An 18519-nucleotide genomic window follows, 5' to 3' on the forward strand; every position below is an offset into this window, starting at 1 on the left:
ATGTATCCACATTCTTTTGGCCTGTTTTGGTATCCTGTCACTATGGTAAGCAAGATACTGCTCCAGGCAGTTTTGAGGATTTTCTTGGAACAAATACCACATTATTGTTCATTTACCACGCAGGACATCTCTTACCATAGTGACAGGGCGCCAAATCAGGACAAAAATAAGTGGACACATTAAGAAGTCTTATGAATGGGAACATCCTTTTTTTGCAAACATTCCTTGATGTAAATTTCGGTATTTATAGAGCCCTCGTTCTAGAGTTAATCTAAAATATGTGGTACAACCTCCTTCATTATCTGTATAACTGTTTATTCAGGATCAGAGTCCATAACTTCATTATGACATGTAGGTATCTAAATTAGCAACCACCCAGTGTAATCACAAAATATAACAAGATAAATACACTTTAAACTAATAAAACACTAAAAGAAAATCCACATCATAAAACTATAAATCAAAATAAATTATTTTTTAAGGAATTACAAAAGCAAATATCTTCATAGTACCTACTCTATGAATTGTATATAGTAAAGCTACAACAAAAAGAAAGAGGTGAATGAACGCGCGACTTTTGTTTTCATTTTGTCGACATGATAAACGACAGAAATAGCAACAACAGCAACAGCAGCAGCACAATAAAAACAAAAATCAAAAATATCATATGAACGTAGAAAATAATCAAACGAAATACATAATAAAATTGTATAAACAAAATGACATACAGACAGACGGACACAGGGGTAACCCCAAGTTTTGTAAAAGAAATAAAAAAAACAACAACAAAATCGAAATAAACAGATGATGGGGGTATTAAATAAAAAAAATGAAAAGTAATAGTAAATGTATGAATGAATGAATAAATTTTACAAAATAAAAAGAAAAAAAAGAGGTTGGCAATGCGCGCACTTGTTGTTGTTATTATTATTACTGATGATGGTGTAGTGTGAGTGTTTGTGCTCTTTTCTTCTTTTATTTATATTGTTGTTGTGAAAAATGTAGAACACAACCTTGAGAATGCCGCCAACCAAATAATAAAAATAAATAATAAAAAAAACGAAGAAGAAATTTATACATACCAAAGAAGCACAACAACCAACCAACCAAATACATACAATATATAGTAAAATATATATGTACATATGTATGTATTAAAAAAAAATAAATATAAAGAAATATATAAAATAAAACGACACGTAAACAGCACCATCAACAAACCAACCAAACCATCATCATCCTCCTCATCAACAAAGACAACAACAACAGCAACAAAAACAAGAGTAACAGTAGAGGAGTAACAAACAGACAGACAGACTGAAAGACGACTTTTATACACTTCTAGTACTGGTACTTATTCTGCTGCTGCTTCTTCCTCATACAACAGATGCACATAATTTTTTTTTTTATTTATTTTGATTTTTTTTTTCATTATTATTATTATTTTTGGTAGACATGCCGTAGACACAATGAAGGACAAACCCCCAGACAATATGACGTCGACAACGGCAAAATAATAATAACAACAACAACCAATAAAAAGAACTATACCACCAAAAACTATATCACACAAACATTCATTCATTCATACAAACATACACTTATGGCTCTCACTTTATAAACATTTTCATAGGTATAAACATTTGTACATACTCACATTATAAATATGTATATATGTATGTAAGTATGTTTGGTACATTGTACATATTAAACTTTAAATACTTTTTTTTTCTTTTCTTTGACATACATACTGTAATTCCCTTTTTTGGTACTTATTCGCATATTGTATACAATAATGAAGAAAAGGAAGGCAGCAGCAGCAGCAGAAAAAAAAAAGAAAAATACCAATGTTGCCGCAATCATTGGTAAGCAGAGAGAATAAAAGAAGCCATGAATGAATTACTACAATTTGAAGGTGAAGGTTACAAATTCGTTTAAAGAGTCTCGTGCCGTTTATTCTTGCACCTTTTTTATTTTAGTTATTTGGAGTTGACCTTTTTATTATTACATATCTACATAGTACATTAATATTTCTTGAATTTGCTTTCATTAACAATTTACTTGTTCATGTTCCTAGTCTTACTCAAGTAAGATAAACTTCTTTATGTTCATAAAAATGTTTTAAACAGGGAAAGTTTTTCAATTTCAAGCTTTTTAGAAAAAAATATATATTTGTTTACTGTAACCATATATATGGTTGATACAATCATGTGAATCGTAAATTAACCATATTATGGTTACCACAATCATGTAAATGGTTACTGTGACTATAATATAGTTAAAAAACTTGTAACAATATTGAAATGGTTACAGTAACCATGCCCAACTATATTTTTTCTCTGCGTGTAGCTATGTTGCGTGGAATCCCCATAATAACTTATTTAATAGTAGCCTATCTGTCATTATAAATTCAAAAATATTATGGCTGTCCATTGCAAGCAAGAAATTAAAAAGAGCCCTTCAGTCTGAAGAGGATCGCAGAAATAGAAACTATGTTGAAAGATTAACCAGTAATAAGCACACAAACTTCTCCCTTTGGAAGGCAGCTAGGAATATTAAGCCACCGGTAGAGGGTCAAAGTCCGATAAGAAAATCTGATGGTTCCTGGGCACGCTGTGCAAAGGATAAAGCCGTAGTTTTCGCTGAACACTTAAGTAATGTGTTCCAACCAAACCCCCCATCAAACAATTTTGTATTGGGGGATTTACCTGTTCGGATAGGAACAGACTCCGAAGTAGTCAATGTTAGTATAGAAGATGTTCAGAGGATCATAAAGGACAATCTTAAACTAAGAAAATCTCCAGGTTATGATTTAATTACACCTTCCATGATTGGAAACCTACCAGATGTGGCAATTATTGTGCTCACAGTATTATTCAATGCGATCTTGTCTTTAGGAGTATTTCCGAATGAAAGGAAAGGATTTGACATTGACATCATCCTACAGACCTATTAGCTTATTGCCTTGCTTGTCTAAACTATTTGAGAGAATAATCCAAGGGAAAATTTTAACATTCTTAAATAGTCAAAACATTATCCCAGATCATCAATTCGGATTCCGTAAACATCACGGAACAATTGAGCAAGTTAACCGCCTAACTGGAGAGATACGAAAATCTTTCGAACTAAAAACGTACTGTTCGGCAATATTTCTAGATGTTCCCCAGGCTTTTGACAAGGTCTAATACACAAGATTAAATGCCTACTGCCTTCTAGTACTCACAAAATACTAGAGTCTTACCTATCGGACGGATCGCTTGTTTAGGATAAAATGCGACTATGCGATCAATGCTGGTGTACCTCAGGGAAGTGTTATAGGACCAACCCTGTACTTATTATACACCTCAGACTTGCCCGAGTCCGAAAAATTAACCATTTCCACCTTTGCAGATGACACTGCAATTCTTAGATCTCATGTAGACTTAAATGTAGCATCTAGAAACCTTGATAATTATCTCAGGCACGTGGAGACGTGGTTAAAAAATTGGAGAATACAAGTGAACGAAATCAAAAGCAAGCACATAACGTTTTCACTTAGGAGAGGAAATTGTCCACCAGTGACACTAAATAGTGTGAACATCCCACAGTCTGACCACGTTACATACCTTGGGATTCATTTAGATAGACGTCTTACTTGGCGTCGGCACATAGAAGCCAAGCGACTTCTTCCACATGAAACTAAAAGCTTCTAATTTACACTGGCTAATCCACCACCAATCGAAATTAAGCCTTAACTGCAAAGTCATCCTGTATAAGACAGTCTTAAAACCAATTTGGACATACGGAATCCAATTATGGGGAACAGCAAGCAATACCAGTATAGATCTTATACAGAGGGCACAATCCAAAATTCTAAGAACCATGACGGGAGCTCCATGGTACATAAGAAACGAGAACATCCACAGAGACTTAGATGTACCCTTGGTCAAAGATGAATTCAGAAAAACTCGTGAAGCTTATTTATCAAAATTACATCATCATCCGAACCCTCTCGCAAGGCTACTTACAGTAACTCAAGACAGCTCAAGCTGCGTAGAGCTGATTTATAAAATCATCCAATTTGGTCCTGGAATGTGGGGCATCTTACAACCAGATGGGGAGACATTATACACTTGGACTCTATTGGATATTATAATAATATTGGATATTATAATAAGAGGAGGACTTCGCTCTTTGAAGCATAAATTGGTCGATTTGTTGGGATACCTCCCCTTCATGGTGCAAGCTCTACAAATTCTATTGCACGCTAGGAGATTGAATCTTCCATTTAACGATGGTACGGTTGAACATATTTTAAGCCACTGTGCGGTACTAGCGATCTAACAATCCTGTCGAGGATAGACACCGGAAGGATAAATGACTTTCTTTCTGCGACTGAATGCTTTAGTTAAGGACTTAATACGGTTGAAGGGGATACGATTTGTTTGTACTCTTCATCTTAACCCTTTCTTTACAGGTATCACAACGAGACCGATTATGATGTTCTACTCTAAATGTTATAAATCATTAACCTATAACGTTCTTTTGACCGAAACCCTATAAGTATTGCACTTTCCACTGCATATACAATGATATTCCTTTAGTGGCCGAAGGTCATGGCCAAAATGTCATTTGTGAAAACATAAAGTTCTTAACTCTAAATAGAACAAAAAAAACTCTCGTTTTATGCCATATAATTTATGACTGCACAGAAACTCGACAAAGTACGCTTTACAATGTTACTATACAATGACCCCTAAAACTATACTATGCAACGGAATGCAGTTACCAAAACAAATATACCCACACACAACAACATATACATGCAACAAACATAACTGCATCGTTGTTGCTATTTTCAACAAGTTTTCAATTACTCTCTCGAACGATGACTTTGACTTTGTTGATGATGATGAGAAGAAGAAGAAGAAAGTGAAGGATGACGAGGATGTTGGCGATGACGACGTAATTTGTAGTTCACAGTCAAGGACGCGTAACGACCTTTCTTTTCAAACAAAACTTTATGAAAAGTTTACTTTAATGTGTATGAATGAGTATTAACCCCCCCCCCCCCAACACCACACACAAAAAAATATAGGAAAAAAAACAAAATCTAAGTTACCAAAATGCTAGTGCAACACCACCAATACCACCAGCTGAACAAATGTTTTATATACATATGTACAGACAATCAGGCCAAGCAGGCACTCAGTCACTGAGTCAGTCAACCATTCATTTATACTGCCAGCCTTTTACACACTCAGATATAGAAATATGTATATTAGGACGACTCAATCCATATACAATATTGAAAATACAATATTTTCATTAAAATTACTTGAAAAATCCAACAAATAGAGGAATATACAAATATTAAGGACTAAGCGGTACATGAGGTATATACCGTTAGTTGGGTCTTGGAAACCCTTGACGCATTAGTTCCTTCTGGGATGTCACCGGAGGAAAGCATACAGAGGTATGTATGTGCAGGATCAATTTGATCGCATTTCGTTTATGACAGCTTTGAACTACATTCACAGATATGTCATCAATTCCGCATTAGCAGGATACCGTGTGAATGTCGTACAAGGAGGTCGACCACCACAGACAGCATTCGCCGAGAAGATTCTGCCGCACAACTATGATCAGGATGGAGCAACAGGTCCAGCATAGACCGTGCCATCCTCAACTTATGACCCCTTGGTATTTCAGACAGGAGCTACGTAAATATGAGGAGAGCATACAGAGGTATGTGCATGATCCATTTGATCGCAGCTCGTTTATGACAGCTTTGAACGACATTCATAAAGATGCCATCAATTCCGCATTATCATGATACCGTGTGAATGTCGTACATGGAGGTCGACCACCACCGACAGCTGTCGCCGAGAAGATTCTGCCGCACAACTAAGATCAGGATGGAGCGACAGTCTTAATGCCTTTTGGTCCAGCATAGACCGAGCCGTCCTCAACTTATGCCCAGCATGTGGTCAGGGGATACTCATGACACCCTCCACATATTCAACTGTCCAGGCAACCCTACTTCACTGGACGGATTTATGGACTCATCCAGTCGAAATAGCACAATTTCTTGGACTTGAACAACATGCAGAATCTCCTTAAAACATGGCGATGGGTCTTTGATGGTGTGGGGCTGTATGTCAGCTGCAGCACCTGGCAATCTTGTATTTATTGAAAGTACAATGAACAGCTGAAACTACTTAAATATTTTAATGGATAATTTGAAAGTAAATGCTGAAAATTTAGGTCTTGTAACTGCATGGGTCTTTCAGCAAAACAATGATCCAAAGCACACCGCCAGAACTGTTAAGGAGTGGCTATTCTATAACGTACCTAAGAACTTAAATTCACCTCCGCAATCTTCAGACCTTAACCCAATAGAGCATCTGTGGGAATTTCAGGGAGTAACAAAATCAGTTTTTTCTCCTTACGAAGTGAGTCGCTTTAATGTATATATTTTCCTAAAATCACATATTTATACATAGATATTTCGGCTTAAATATACTACATATTCCTCTATTGCTGTACGGTAAGTAGTCTAGTACTTGTACACCTTCTATGCAATTTCGAGTGCAAGTGCAAGTGATTGCAATAGTGGTGGCAGGCAACTGGATAAATTTTTGGTAGACAAACAAAATGTATACAAAACGCACATCCATTTGGCAGAGGGAGACACAACAAAGTCGTGCAAGATTGTTAATACAGATGCTATTGAAATGTACACGATACACGACGACGACGATGGTGATGATGATGGTAGAGACTATATCCATCTACTCTTACTTAAACATAGACTAAATATAAATACGGGTTTATAGGAATGACGACGACAACGACGACGATGTCTAACTTAACGTTAAGTGGAGAAAGTGTTTTGTGCATGAATAACAAGCACATGTCCTTCCTATGTGGAATTGTTATTAAAAGCCATTAATGCAATTCTGTTAAGAGGTCAATGTCAGTTTTAAGCCTCTGGCCAACCAAACAACCAGCCAGCGCCTAAATGTATGCGCTACTTGTTTCAGCAGTGAAAAGCCATTGAACGTTAAAGTGTTGTTGTTAGTTTCTAACAATATTTCAAGCAGTACTAAGTAAGGAAAGGAAATATTTGTGGCTCATTAAACACAAATACACAAATATTGGCAATGCGTGTTAAGGTCAGGGCCATCATTTCCATGTACATACATACTACATATTGCAGTTATTGGCAATACATAATTGTTTACTTTCATACAAACTTGCTTCCTTGTTGTTGTACAACATGCTGGCTGGCTGGTGTTGCATGTTTTTGGGGCACACAATACAAAAAATAAAAATAAAAAAGTAAAAGTTTATTCAACTTTTATTTTTTATTAGAAAAACAAGGTTATTTACATATTTACAAATAAAACTAGATTTTGTCAAAGAGTCGGTCGGTCGTCACACATTTAGACATGCAGACATTTTAAATGTTAAAAGAAATGGCAGACAACAATGTTTTCATGTTTCAATAGCAACAATAACAACTATGTATAAGTAACATTACACCAACCAACCAACAACCGCCACCCATAAAACAAAAACAAAAAAATTTTAATGTAAAAAGAGATTCGTGTATAAAAATATTTCTTTTAAAACTGGTAATAAAAGAACATTGACAGTAACAAAAAAAAAGCAACTAAAAGATATAAAAATTTGCTAAACAACACTATAAAGAAAGGCTACATACAGCAACAACAGTAATAATAATAAAAACAACATGAAAACAAGCTCATTATCATCATCAACATCATTATTATTGTAACAACAACAACAACCACTAACAAAGACACAAGAAAATTAACAAAAAAAAAAATTAAAAAAAAAGAAACAACATTGGCCTTGACATTGACCCAATTGGTGATGATGATATTATTATTGTTGTTTGTTGTTGTTGCTATTACAGTTGATTCATTTCGATGCTCTTTAAAAAAGAAACATTTGGTTGTAATTGTTGTTGCTGTATGGAGAAAAATAACCAAGAACTCACGCCATTACTCTGTAAGTAGGTGTGTGTTCGTGAGTTTTAAGAATATGAATGAATGTTTTGGTAAAATAAATAATAAATACTGTTTAAAAATGATAAATATTACTAATTAATTAAAAATAAAACAGCCGTTCCACTGTGAACATCATATTTAAATTAAATTAAACAAAAATATAATGAAATACATAATCTTTGTTATACAGTGAGTAAAATTTCTCTTGAAGTAACTTTCTCATTAAGAGATTTTTGTTGACAAATTTTACAATTTATCGTAAATCTATCAACGAAAAAATAGTAACCACAAAAAAAATTAATGTTTCAATCAATGAATCAATCACCCCTATTATGTATGTATGTCGTTGTCGACATTAAGTCACATCGACGGCGCTAAAATGGTATTTTAGCGATATTGGAGTCAATATCGATAACAATTGCTAACTATTGACAGCAATTTGCAATTTTCTAAGGCGCGTTAAAGTCGACATTGACTGAAAACGAGTATTTTCTGTCGACACGATATTTGACAACGACTCATACAAAAATTAAAAATAGTTGCGATTAGAGAAATTAAAAAAAATAAAATCAACAATGGGAAGCAATTTGAAACCGTAATGGCAGAACGTAGAGCTGCAATTTATATTTATTTATATTTTATTTTTTTAAATAAATTTTAAACATGGTTGGAATGAACTCAGGCTTAAGTCAGTTCTATTGATACCTTTCAAATCACTTAAAAATTTTGCTATTTGCGGATTTATCTATTGTAAACAAAATAAAAAAATTTATCCTACCACTAGCCACTTCCATAGTCTTTAAAATAATTCAGTAGCTGCCACACGACTACAACTGAAGCCAGCAGAATTTGTGTTCATGTAGTATGTTGCCTTGAATGTGTTTAATGCATAAAACCACAATTTTTCATTAAAAATGCATAAGCAGTGGTGGTGATTTTGACACGGAAAAGGTCAACCAGGCAAAGACAAAGGTCAACCAGGCCAAACAAGTTTGAAGACCAAAAATTGGAGACATTAGTCCATGAAGATTGTTGTAAAACTTATCAAGAGCTAGCAAAATCATTGGGAGCTACTTAAACAGCAATTTCAAAACGTTTGCAAGCAGCAGGATTCAATCCAAAGCAGGGAACCATACGAATTAAATCTGAGAGACCTTGAAATACCGATTTTACATGATGAAATGATGCTTGAAAAGAAAATCATTTTTGCACCGAATCATGACTTGTGATGAAAAATGTAAAAATTACGATAACCCGAAGCGTAAGAGGTCGCATGTAAAGCCCGGCCAACCAGCCAAATATCTATGGCGCTAAGGTAATGCTCTGTATTTGGTGGGAGCAAAAGGGTTCTATCTATTATGAGCTGCTGAAATCTGACCAGACCATCACAGAATATGCGGAAGGACATGAAACCTTAATATTCCACATGTTGCAATACCTGTTAATAACTATTTAGAATGAAGTGGTTGGGAAGTTTTGCCTCACCCGCTTTATAGCCCAGACAGTGACCCATCCGATTACCATTTGTTTCGATCAGATGCGGATCCAGAAGAGATGAAATAGGAAATTCTTCCCCCCCAAAACCGAAAAGATTTCATACAAAAAAAAGTATAAAAAGAAAAATGTAGAAAAAATTTTAATTGTTTCCCCCCAAATGGTTGACCAGTACCTCATTTCTGTATTGTATGTGAGAAACTTATCATTCGAAACATTTATATACTTCCTGTTAAACACAGGGCGAGTATTAGTAATTCGTTAATTGTGTCTGTACTTTTAATGTATTCAGTTTAAACATTACCTATGTCATCCTGTTAAAAACTGAATGACTACAAGAATTTTTAAATTTTTGTCGATGCGAAAACTTCTCACAAGTTACAGAAACGGGGTACAGGATCCGCAAAACAAATTGTCAAATTCTGTTTTATTGTCCTATTGCCAGCCATGGTTGTTTATTGTAGTAGTAAAGTTTATGCCAGGCCAGCTTAAAAGTAATGACTGACATGTTTGTCAAGGTGTTGTTGCCTGATCAAACAAATTCCTTTATTTGTATTTAAGTTATTTTACAATTTTGATTTAAAGTATTTAAAACAAATAGATTATATTCCATTTAAACATTAAGATCTTTATTGTTTTCTTAACTTAAAATATACGTATTTTCAATGACATCATGTTAAACAACATCATTATTATTATCTGGGAACCAACATGTGATTGTATATCACAAAAAAACCAGACCAGGCGCCTGCTTCTTGTAACATTTGAAATAAATAGACATTTTTCTGTTTTGTATGCTGTCATTTTAAAAAATCAAAAAAAAAAATCGAAACACATTAGATTTTACACAGATTGATGATGTCGATGATGATGATGACGATGACGACGACTGTTTCACGTCCATTTGCCCAGTACACACATCAAAGTATGTTGTATGTATTCCAATCGTAGTGAGTCATAATGCAATTCATTGATTCATTCATTCAATCGAATCACTCTGTACACACATTCAGGCCAAAGCAAAAATCCCCCATGTATTTATAGTTTGTATGTAAAAGTTTAATTTAAAAAAATTAAAAAAAAGAACAACGTTGACTGACTGTAGGCCTTCGTGCTGCTTTGCATATGCAACATAGATCTTGGCCAAATATAAAATTTTGTATGCAAAGCATACAACAGTGTGTTGTGCGGTCATTTCGTTCACTTATTTCGCTTATTCAAGCGATGGCATGTCATAAATAGTGTTAACAACTTGGTGATTTTAAATAAAAATCTATTTGCTGAGCTTAAAAAGCAACTTATTAAACATATTTTACAAAACATACTTCAATATTTTTCCAAAGCCTTTTAAAATTCAAACATTTTCATAGAATTTTTTAATAATTAATTTACCCCCTGTCTATACCTGATAAATTTTTATCATGATAAACGTCAAAATGATTGTCAAGATAAAAAATTATTATGTATAGTCTCCATTTATTAGTCATTAATTGTTATGATAAATATTTGTCAAGTATAGACAGGGGGTTAATATTTAACATTTAAAATTGAAGGATACAGTGGTGACCACCAATTTAACCCAAATACTTGAATTTTTTTCATCAACTGAATTTTAAGTGCGATAGAGCCAAAATAAAAGGACCTCTAAGGGTATGAAATTTATTATTAATGTTTCTAGTTTCTGAAAAATGTTTGGAAAAATCGGTAAAACATATATGGACAAAGATATGTGGAAATACGTTGACCAACCTCAGCGAACATCCGCTGTTAATAACATGATATGACCGAAACTAATGGAACTAAAAATACGAAATTTGGTCCGAATTTTTTATAATAATAAAAATATAATGATATAAATGTGAGAAAATATGTTTATTTAAAAAAAAAATTTGTTGGTCAAGTTGTAGAAAAATTGTATGTGTTCGTGGTAAATATGTATGAATTGACACAGTCGAATAAAACACACTTGTGTGTTAAAACAGTTTTCATGCATACATATTTGAGGAAATATTTGAAAAAATAATTGACAATCATGTGGAATTTAGCAAACAATTTTTGTCTTAAATTCCTGGCCACCACTGTATATAAGATTGGGCTCTCTTACTTGTTTAATAAAATGTTGTAAAATCGTTTATTTGGTTTAACACCTGCAATTTCTCGAAAACTTAAAATCAGTTTTAGTTTTGCCGGCACCAAAAATCATTTGAGAGCTGTGTTATATTAGAGTTTGCTTCCCTCACAAATTCTTCTCACTAAGTTGGCAACACTCTGCTACAATATTTGTTAAATGTCGTGTGTTTGTTAAGGCAAACAAGCCAAAAAATCATAAAAAAAATAAAAATAAAACCAGCCAGTCGATATTTAATTTTGTCCATGCATAAATAATGCAATCAATGTTTGTTTTGTGTGCTTTAATTCGTTTTTCTACACAGTTTTTTTTTCGCACTCAAAATTGAAATTGCAACTCTGATGTTTATTTATAACAGTAAAGAGTGAGTGAGTGAATGACATTTGTTGGTGTGGGTATTTGGTTTGGTGGGTTTTTTAATGTGTTATAAATGGGCGCCAAAATGAAAACACACTCACACAATATTAATTATTGTGATTGTTATTTATTATTCGTATACATGTGGTCATAGTTATAAAAACAAAAACTTTGTTTTAATAATAATACTAATAAACTAACTGTATGTATTTAATACAAATTAGAATAGAAGAGATATCTTGAAGTGTATTCGAAAAACAAATGATGACGTGCTTGCCAAAAATGTATGACATTTACTTTGATGTTAATTAGTGATGCCAATTATGCTTATTTTTACTAGATATAATACTAGTGTCTCTATTATTATTTTCAATTGTGTTTAATTTGTGCATTTTCACAAAATGCTTTAGATTGTTTCAAACCTGCATATATGCATGCATGCATGCATATACATACATATTTTTGCTTATTTTTCATAAACGAGGAGTATGTTTGCATATTTAATGTTTATTAAACCTTTTCTATTTGTCAGTTAAATACAATTTAACAACGATTCTAATACATAACAGTACATATTTGTTATTATTGAATATTTGTATTTTATTTGCATTTTATAAATTAAACAAATAATAGTGCTAAAATAAATATATGTATGTCTGTACATAAAATATTATGCTTAAGGGGCAAATTTTAAAATACTAAATAACGTTTTGTATAATTTTTAATTAATTTCTGCTTAGCAAAAAATTAAAAAATATTATATAACGGGAGTAAAATAATGTTTAAATATATTAATATTTTAGTACAAAAAAATAAAACAATACAAAATAAAATTTGCAAGGCAATATTTATAATTACTGCTATATATACAAAGTTTTCATAAGGTTTCTTTATTTACTACTACTTTAATGCTTTATTCCCAAACTAATATGTTTATTTTACACCATAAAGTACCATATTTACCAACTCTGTACATAATACCGTAAAATTTAAATATGGCCACACCCCTCCAGTGTTGCCATAACCTAATATGGAAAAAAGCTAGAATTTTTATAAAAAAAATGCTAAAACTAGTTCCAAGAAGTAGTTGAGACATTTATTATTGTTTCTTCTGTTCAATTATAGAATTAACATAAGAAGACTTGTATTTATAGATAAAAAAATATGCCAAAGAATAAGAAAACAAATTTGAAAAATGCAAAAAAAGCTAGATTTCTATTTTTGTTACTAAATAAGCCAACGCTGTTCCCATCTAAAAATTATCAAAAAATATTTTTATTTTGAAATTTCTTTGCTATGCTTTATGCATTTCGTTCTCTTAAATACAATTCAGCTTAATGAAAGAAATGTTTAATTAAAACTACAACATTGTTGCTCTACAGCAAACCACTTAAAGCATTTTCAAACGAATGCACGCCAAGTTAACAGTAATTTTAAAACAAGTTGTCAGACAAGTTAAGCAAATGTTAATAATACAAATGCAATTTATGGGGAATAAATTGTCGCTATAATATTCATGATTTATATTAAAAATTATTGTTTTTATAGGGAACTGCTAGTGTGTATTACTTTTAAGAATTAATGAATAAAAATTGTGTGTTTTTTAATTATAAATTCTGTGTAAAAATCAATTGGATTTTTTTTATAAATCTATAGTAGTTCTACACCATTTTTCATTGAAATTGAGAACATTATACATGATATTGAGAAAATTCCAAATGAAATTGAGAATTTCCATTTTAAATTGAGAAAATTCCAAATGAAATTGAGAAATTCCATTTCAAATTGAGAAAATTCCAATTGAAATTGAGAATATAGAATTTCTAAAATTTTAATAGATTTAGACTATTCTTCTGTGAATGACAATACAATGGAATTAGAGGCATTCTCCATGAAGATTGTTGAGAAACTCAACAAGAGCAACAGGGAGCAAAAGGCTCCTCTATTATGAGCTGCTGAAATCTGAACCAGACCCTCACAGGGAACCTGTACCGAACTGATTCGTTTGAAGCGAGCTTTAGCCAAAACGCCCAGAATATGCGGCCAGACAAGAAAAAGTAATACTCCATCATGCTGGGAAGTTTTGCCTCACCCGCATTACCCCCGTCCGACTATTATTTGTTTCGATCGATGCAAAACGCTCTCGCTGATATTGGCTTGATTCGTTCTTGTCCTCCAAAGACGGGCCATTTTTTTTTTCCTCGGAATCCATATCTTGCCAGACTGATGGGAAAAGGTCATAGCTAACAATGGCCAATACTTTGAATAAATTTATATTGTACAAATGTTTCAAAATAAAATCTAAAACTTTTAAAAAGCTTTTTTTATTACAGTTGAGTTTTACCCGGAATTTTAGAATTTTTTTTCTTTACAAACCATCTCCTGAAAATTTCGAATCGAATAAAAAAAAAATTAGCCAAATCGCTCCAGCAGTTCTCACGTGATGCCATTACATACAAGGACCATTTAATTTTTATATACATATATAGATAATCGATGCATAAATTTTGAATTTATTCCCATTTAATTATGATGCCTTTAATTCTTGACTCCAGTCAGCTTTTATTTAATTATTTACATGTTAGTTTTATATGATGAAGCTTTTTCTAGTACATACTTATTTTAACATTCTCCAAATTATTTGTTAAATTTAACCGTTTTCCCAATCATTTGAAATGCAAAGAATTTAACATTTTCCCCATATATTTTTGATTATTTTCATTTAGTATTGAATGTAAAAAAAATAATTTAAATATTTATGAATTTATCTGACAAAAAAATATTAATAAAACTACAATAATACACATTCGCATGATGCGCATACATTCATTAATATCGACATTTATTTAATGTGCATATGGAATGAAATAGTTCATGAAATAATAAAAGGACTTACGAGGTTTAAACGTTTTTCACATAATTTCTAAAGAATATTAAGAAATTTGATAGTTTATCAAAATGAATTTACAGCTTTATCATTTCATTTATAGTATTTTCTACAAAAATTTAAAATATTTCAAAAATGTGCTGAACATTGCAAGCAAATACTTTAATTGTACTTAAAACTGTTAAATTCGTTGTGAAAAAGTAGCAAATTTCTTAATATTCTTTAGAAATAAATTAAAAAAGTTATAAAACCATTAAAAAACTTATAGATTTAATGGTTTTTCCCTTTAAAATATTGAAAAATTATAAAAAAAAGAAAAAGAAACACTGTTAAGAACGTTTGGCAACTCTACAATTAATCTAGTGATTAAATTCTAGTAAATTGGCATCACTAGTTATAAGTCAAACTGTATGACAGCTTTACAATGTTGCCAATTTAGCGGAACGAACAACCGTAAGTAGTGTCCAAAATTAGCGAGAAATCTATAGATTTTATAAAATCTGATTATTTATTAAAAAAAACTTTTTAAAATAAGAACAAATAAACAAAATAGATAAATTTAGGAAGCAATTTCCTTAATTATTGTAAAAAAAAATCAAAATAACATGATTTAGACCGAAATTAAAGTAAAAAACGTTAGATATTGCTTCATATATCAAATTCACGTGTAATTTTAATTATTTTCAATGTTGTTTATTAAGGAAAAATAGCCCAGCAGTTAAGCAACTAGTCAATGTATTACTTATAGACAGTAATTGTCACTAATATCTGATCACTTAACAGACTCCAATTTATATATTTTGGATCATTTGACATCTTTGTAATGCATAGACAAGACAATTTGTAACTTTATACATCCCAGGTAATCTAGCATGAAGTCAATTGCCACTTAAGTGTCTCTAAGTAATCTAGAGTGTAGTCTATTCAATAAATTTATATTATAGAAATATTTCAAAATAAAAGTTAAATATTTGAAAAAATTCTGCATTTTTAAGTCATACATCCCTGATTTAGACAGTAATAAAAGTAAAAAAGCGATAAATAATGCTTTATATATCAAAATCAATTGTAATTTTAATTATTTTCAATACTGTTTGATAACAAAAAAAAATACATTCATATAATGAAAAATATGTATTATTGAAGAATGCATCTCGTAATATAAAACTTAAATTAAAAAAACACGAATATATGTATGTATGTGCCTGGTTTACACACAAAAAAAAAATACATAATAAATATGAATAAATTAATAAATACATGACACAAACATACATTCATTGCATACATATTAATGTATATATGAATGTACATAGGTATAAATGAATATGCGTTATCGCACTTACCTGATGAGGTGATGGTGAGGCTTGCGAAGGTTGAGGCGATGGACTGGGCGCATGACTCGGACTACTGCTGGGTGGTGGACCACCATGCTGTGTATGATGAGGTGATGCTGGCGGCAGGGGATGGCCACCAGGGCCAGGACTAGGAGCAGGTGATGAACCACCAGGCCAAGGCCGATTTGGTTCAGGATACTGCAAAAAAGAGAAAAAAACAACAACAATAAATATATTTTATATTTTAATAAAAATGTTTTTTTTTGTGCCACATGCCACTAAAAAAAAGAGCAATTTTGCACAGAAAAAGTTTATATACAATATTTATTTAAATTAAATAAAAACTCAATTGTGATTGTGAAAAAATTACACAGTTTTTTCCGTTTTTTTTTTCTCATTAAAATAAAATCATAAAAAATGGCAAATATGTATTATTTCTGCTTCATTTTTTTAAAGGATTTGAAAAATGTTCATTGAAGCTGTTTTTCATCTATTAAGGTATTTATTTATTTTAATACTTTAACTTTGAAATGTTAGTTGCAAGTGCATTTGTTTTTTTAAATTAACTCGTACACTTAAATTGTAGGAATTTTTTTTAACATTTAGCTGCTATGATTTTTTTTAATTTAATTTTATAAATTAAATATAATTCTTTTTGTGCCTTTTTTTTGGTTGTTGTTGCCAAATGCTGTTGAATTGTAAAATAAAAAGCTGTAATTTAACAAATAAATGCCTGCATAGGTGAGTTTGTTTGATTTATTTATCTCTAAAATACTGTCCAGGCAATTTGCTGTTATGGACTTCAATTTGCTGGATTGTGTTTCCAAATAGGGACGAGTGGGTTGGATCTGGACAGCTGTTTGAAGGGGTTGCATTTTTCACTGAAGGGTTCCAGATTGAATCTGGCACTGGAGCCGGACTTTATATAGTAGATGAGGACATCAAAGAGTCGTACAGAATCCCAGACGAATGCAGAATCCCAGGCAGAGGTCCTAGCGAACTGGATTCGATAAGGGCACAAGTCACAGAGGGGTCTGTAGATAGTCAGAAAACACTGAGGGCTTTGAAATGTGATGAAATGCGGAACTATAAACAATCAGATTGTGTTGGGCACCAGGGCACTGTAACATACAAGGAAATGATATAGCAGATGAACTGGCCCTACAGGATTCGGGTGGTTAAATCTCCTATATGTCACTTCGAAAGATTCCGGGACTCTACGAACCAATCCTGGTGAAGTAAGACGGATTGCACTCCGGTGTCCAGGGCTGTTTGGCCAAAGTTGGATGCAAAGGCAACCAGGATACTAATTGAGTTGGATATAAAAGATTCGGCACAGTCGAATATAACACTCTAACTTGTTTATCATTGAAATTGATGGTGCAGAGTTCTCACTTCTTTCCATTTTCTCCTCAAGTCACGCGGTAATCTGCTATAAATGGCTGTCAAATACAAACTAAATGACGCAGCTTGTTCAAATTTTGGCAGGAGTCAACTGACAGATAGATGCCTGTTGACAGGAGCAAATTCAAAAGCTCACGGACTTACTGGCCCTCCATCTTGCATTATTTAAAGATCAAAGTGGCTTGATTCTGTTTTTTGATTTTATTTGAAGCTTTATAAAAAACGTTTAACTCTGTCTCTTCTTTCCGTGAAAATACTAATAACAATGCAAATGTAAAAAACTAAAATCCTAAATATGTATCTTATAAAATAATTATTCGACCGTTAATTTGTGATTACATTTCCTTAAACACAATAACCGCCAGCTTTATTTTTAATAACAAAAATGTAAACATAAACAAAGTATGACAGAAGACCCACATTAAATCACGGCGAAGTAAGAAAATATAATAATTTACGATTTGTCACATATCAAATGTATGGAAAGTCTTAAAAATCTATTTATTAACAATAAGATGAAGAAATTATAAACATTATTTAAAGATTTTCGTTATTACAACTATTTAACATTTCATTAATAATTTTAGGCTCTATTGTCGCCATCCATACAGCTTTAAACAACTGTGTGGGCAACACTGTAAACAAACTACTATTTTTATCAACTCTGAGTATGAAGAGTTCTATACCAGGGCTGGAAACAAGGATGACAGGTTGAAATGAAAATCTGTAAAATTTTATAAAAAAAAGCAAAAAAAAAAATAAATAAATAACGGAAAATTTAGATAAATCTAAATAAAAGGTTTTTAAATTCGGTTCGATTTACTTATGCGTTCACATTATTAATTCGCCTTGATTTAGTACATTTTGTTTTTTATGTATACAAATATTGATAAT

General features: G+C 31.9%; 1 protein-coding gene across 9 annotated transcripts in view; it reads right to left on the reverse strand.

Moving 5' to 3' along the window:
* osa (trithorax group protein osa) overlaps window positions 1-18519 on the reverse strand; it is a 163879-nt gene that overhangs the window by 78509 nt on the left and 66851 nt on the right. For all 9 annotated transcript variants that reach the window (XM_065512556.1, XM_065512589.1, XM_065512573.1 and 6 more), the window contains exon 5: window positions 16231-16419. In XM_065512556.1, the coding sequence (XP_065368628.1) occupies window positions 16231-16419 (189 nt within the window). The remainder of the gene's footprint in view (window positions 1-16230; window positions 16420-18519) is intronic.

The sequence above is a fragment of the Calliphora vicina genome, chromosome 1, assembly GCF_958450345.1.
Source record: "Calliphora vicina chromosome 1, idCalVici1.1, whole genome shotgun sequence".
Classification (NCBI taxonomy): Eukaryota; Metazoa; Arthropoda; class Insecta; order Diptera; family Calliphoridae; genus Calliphora; species Calliphora vicina.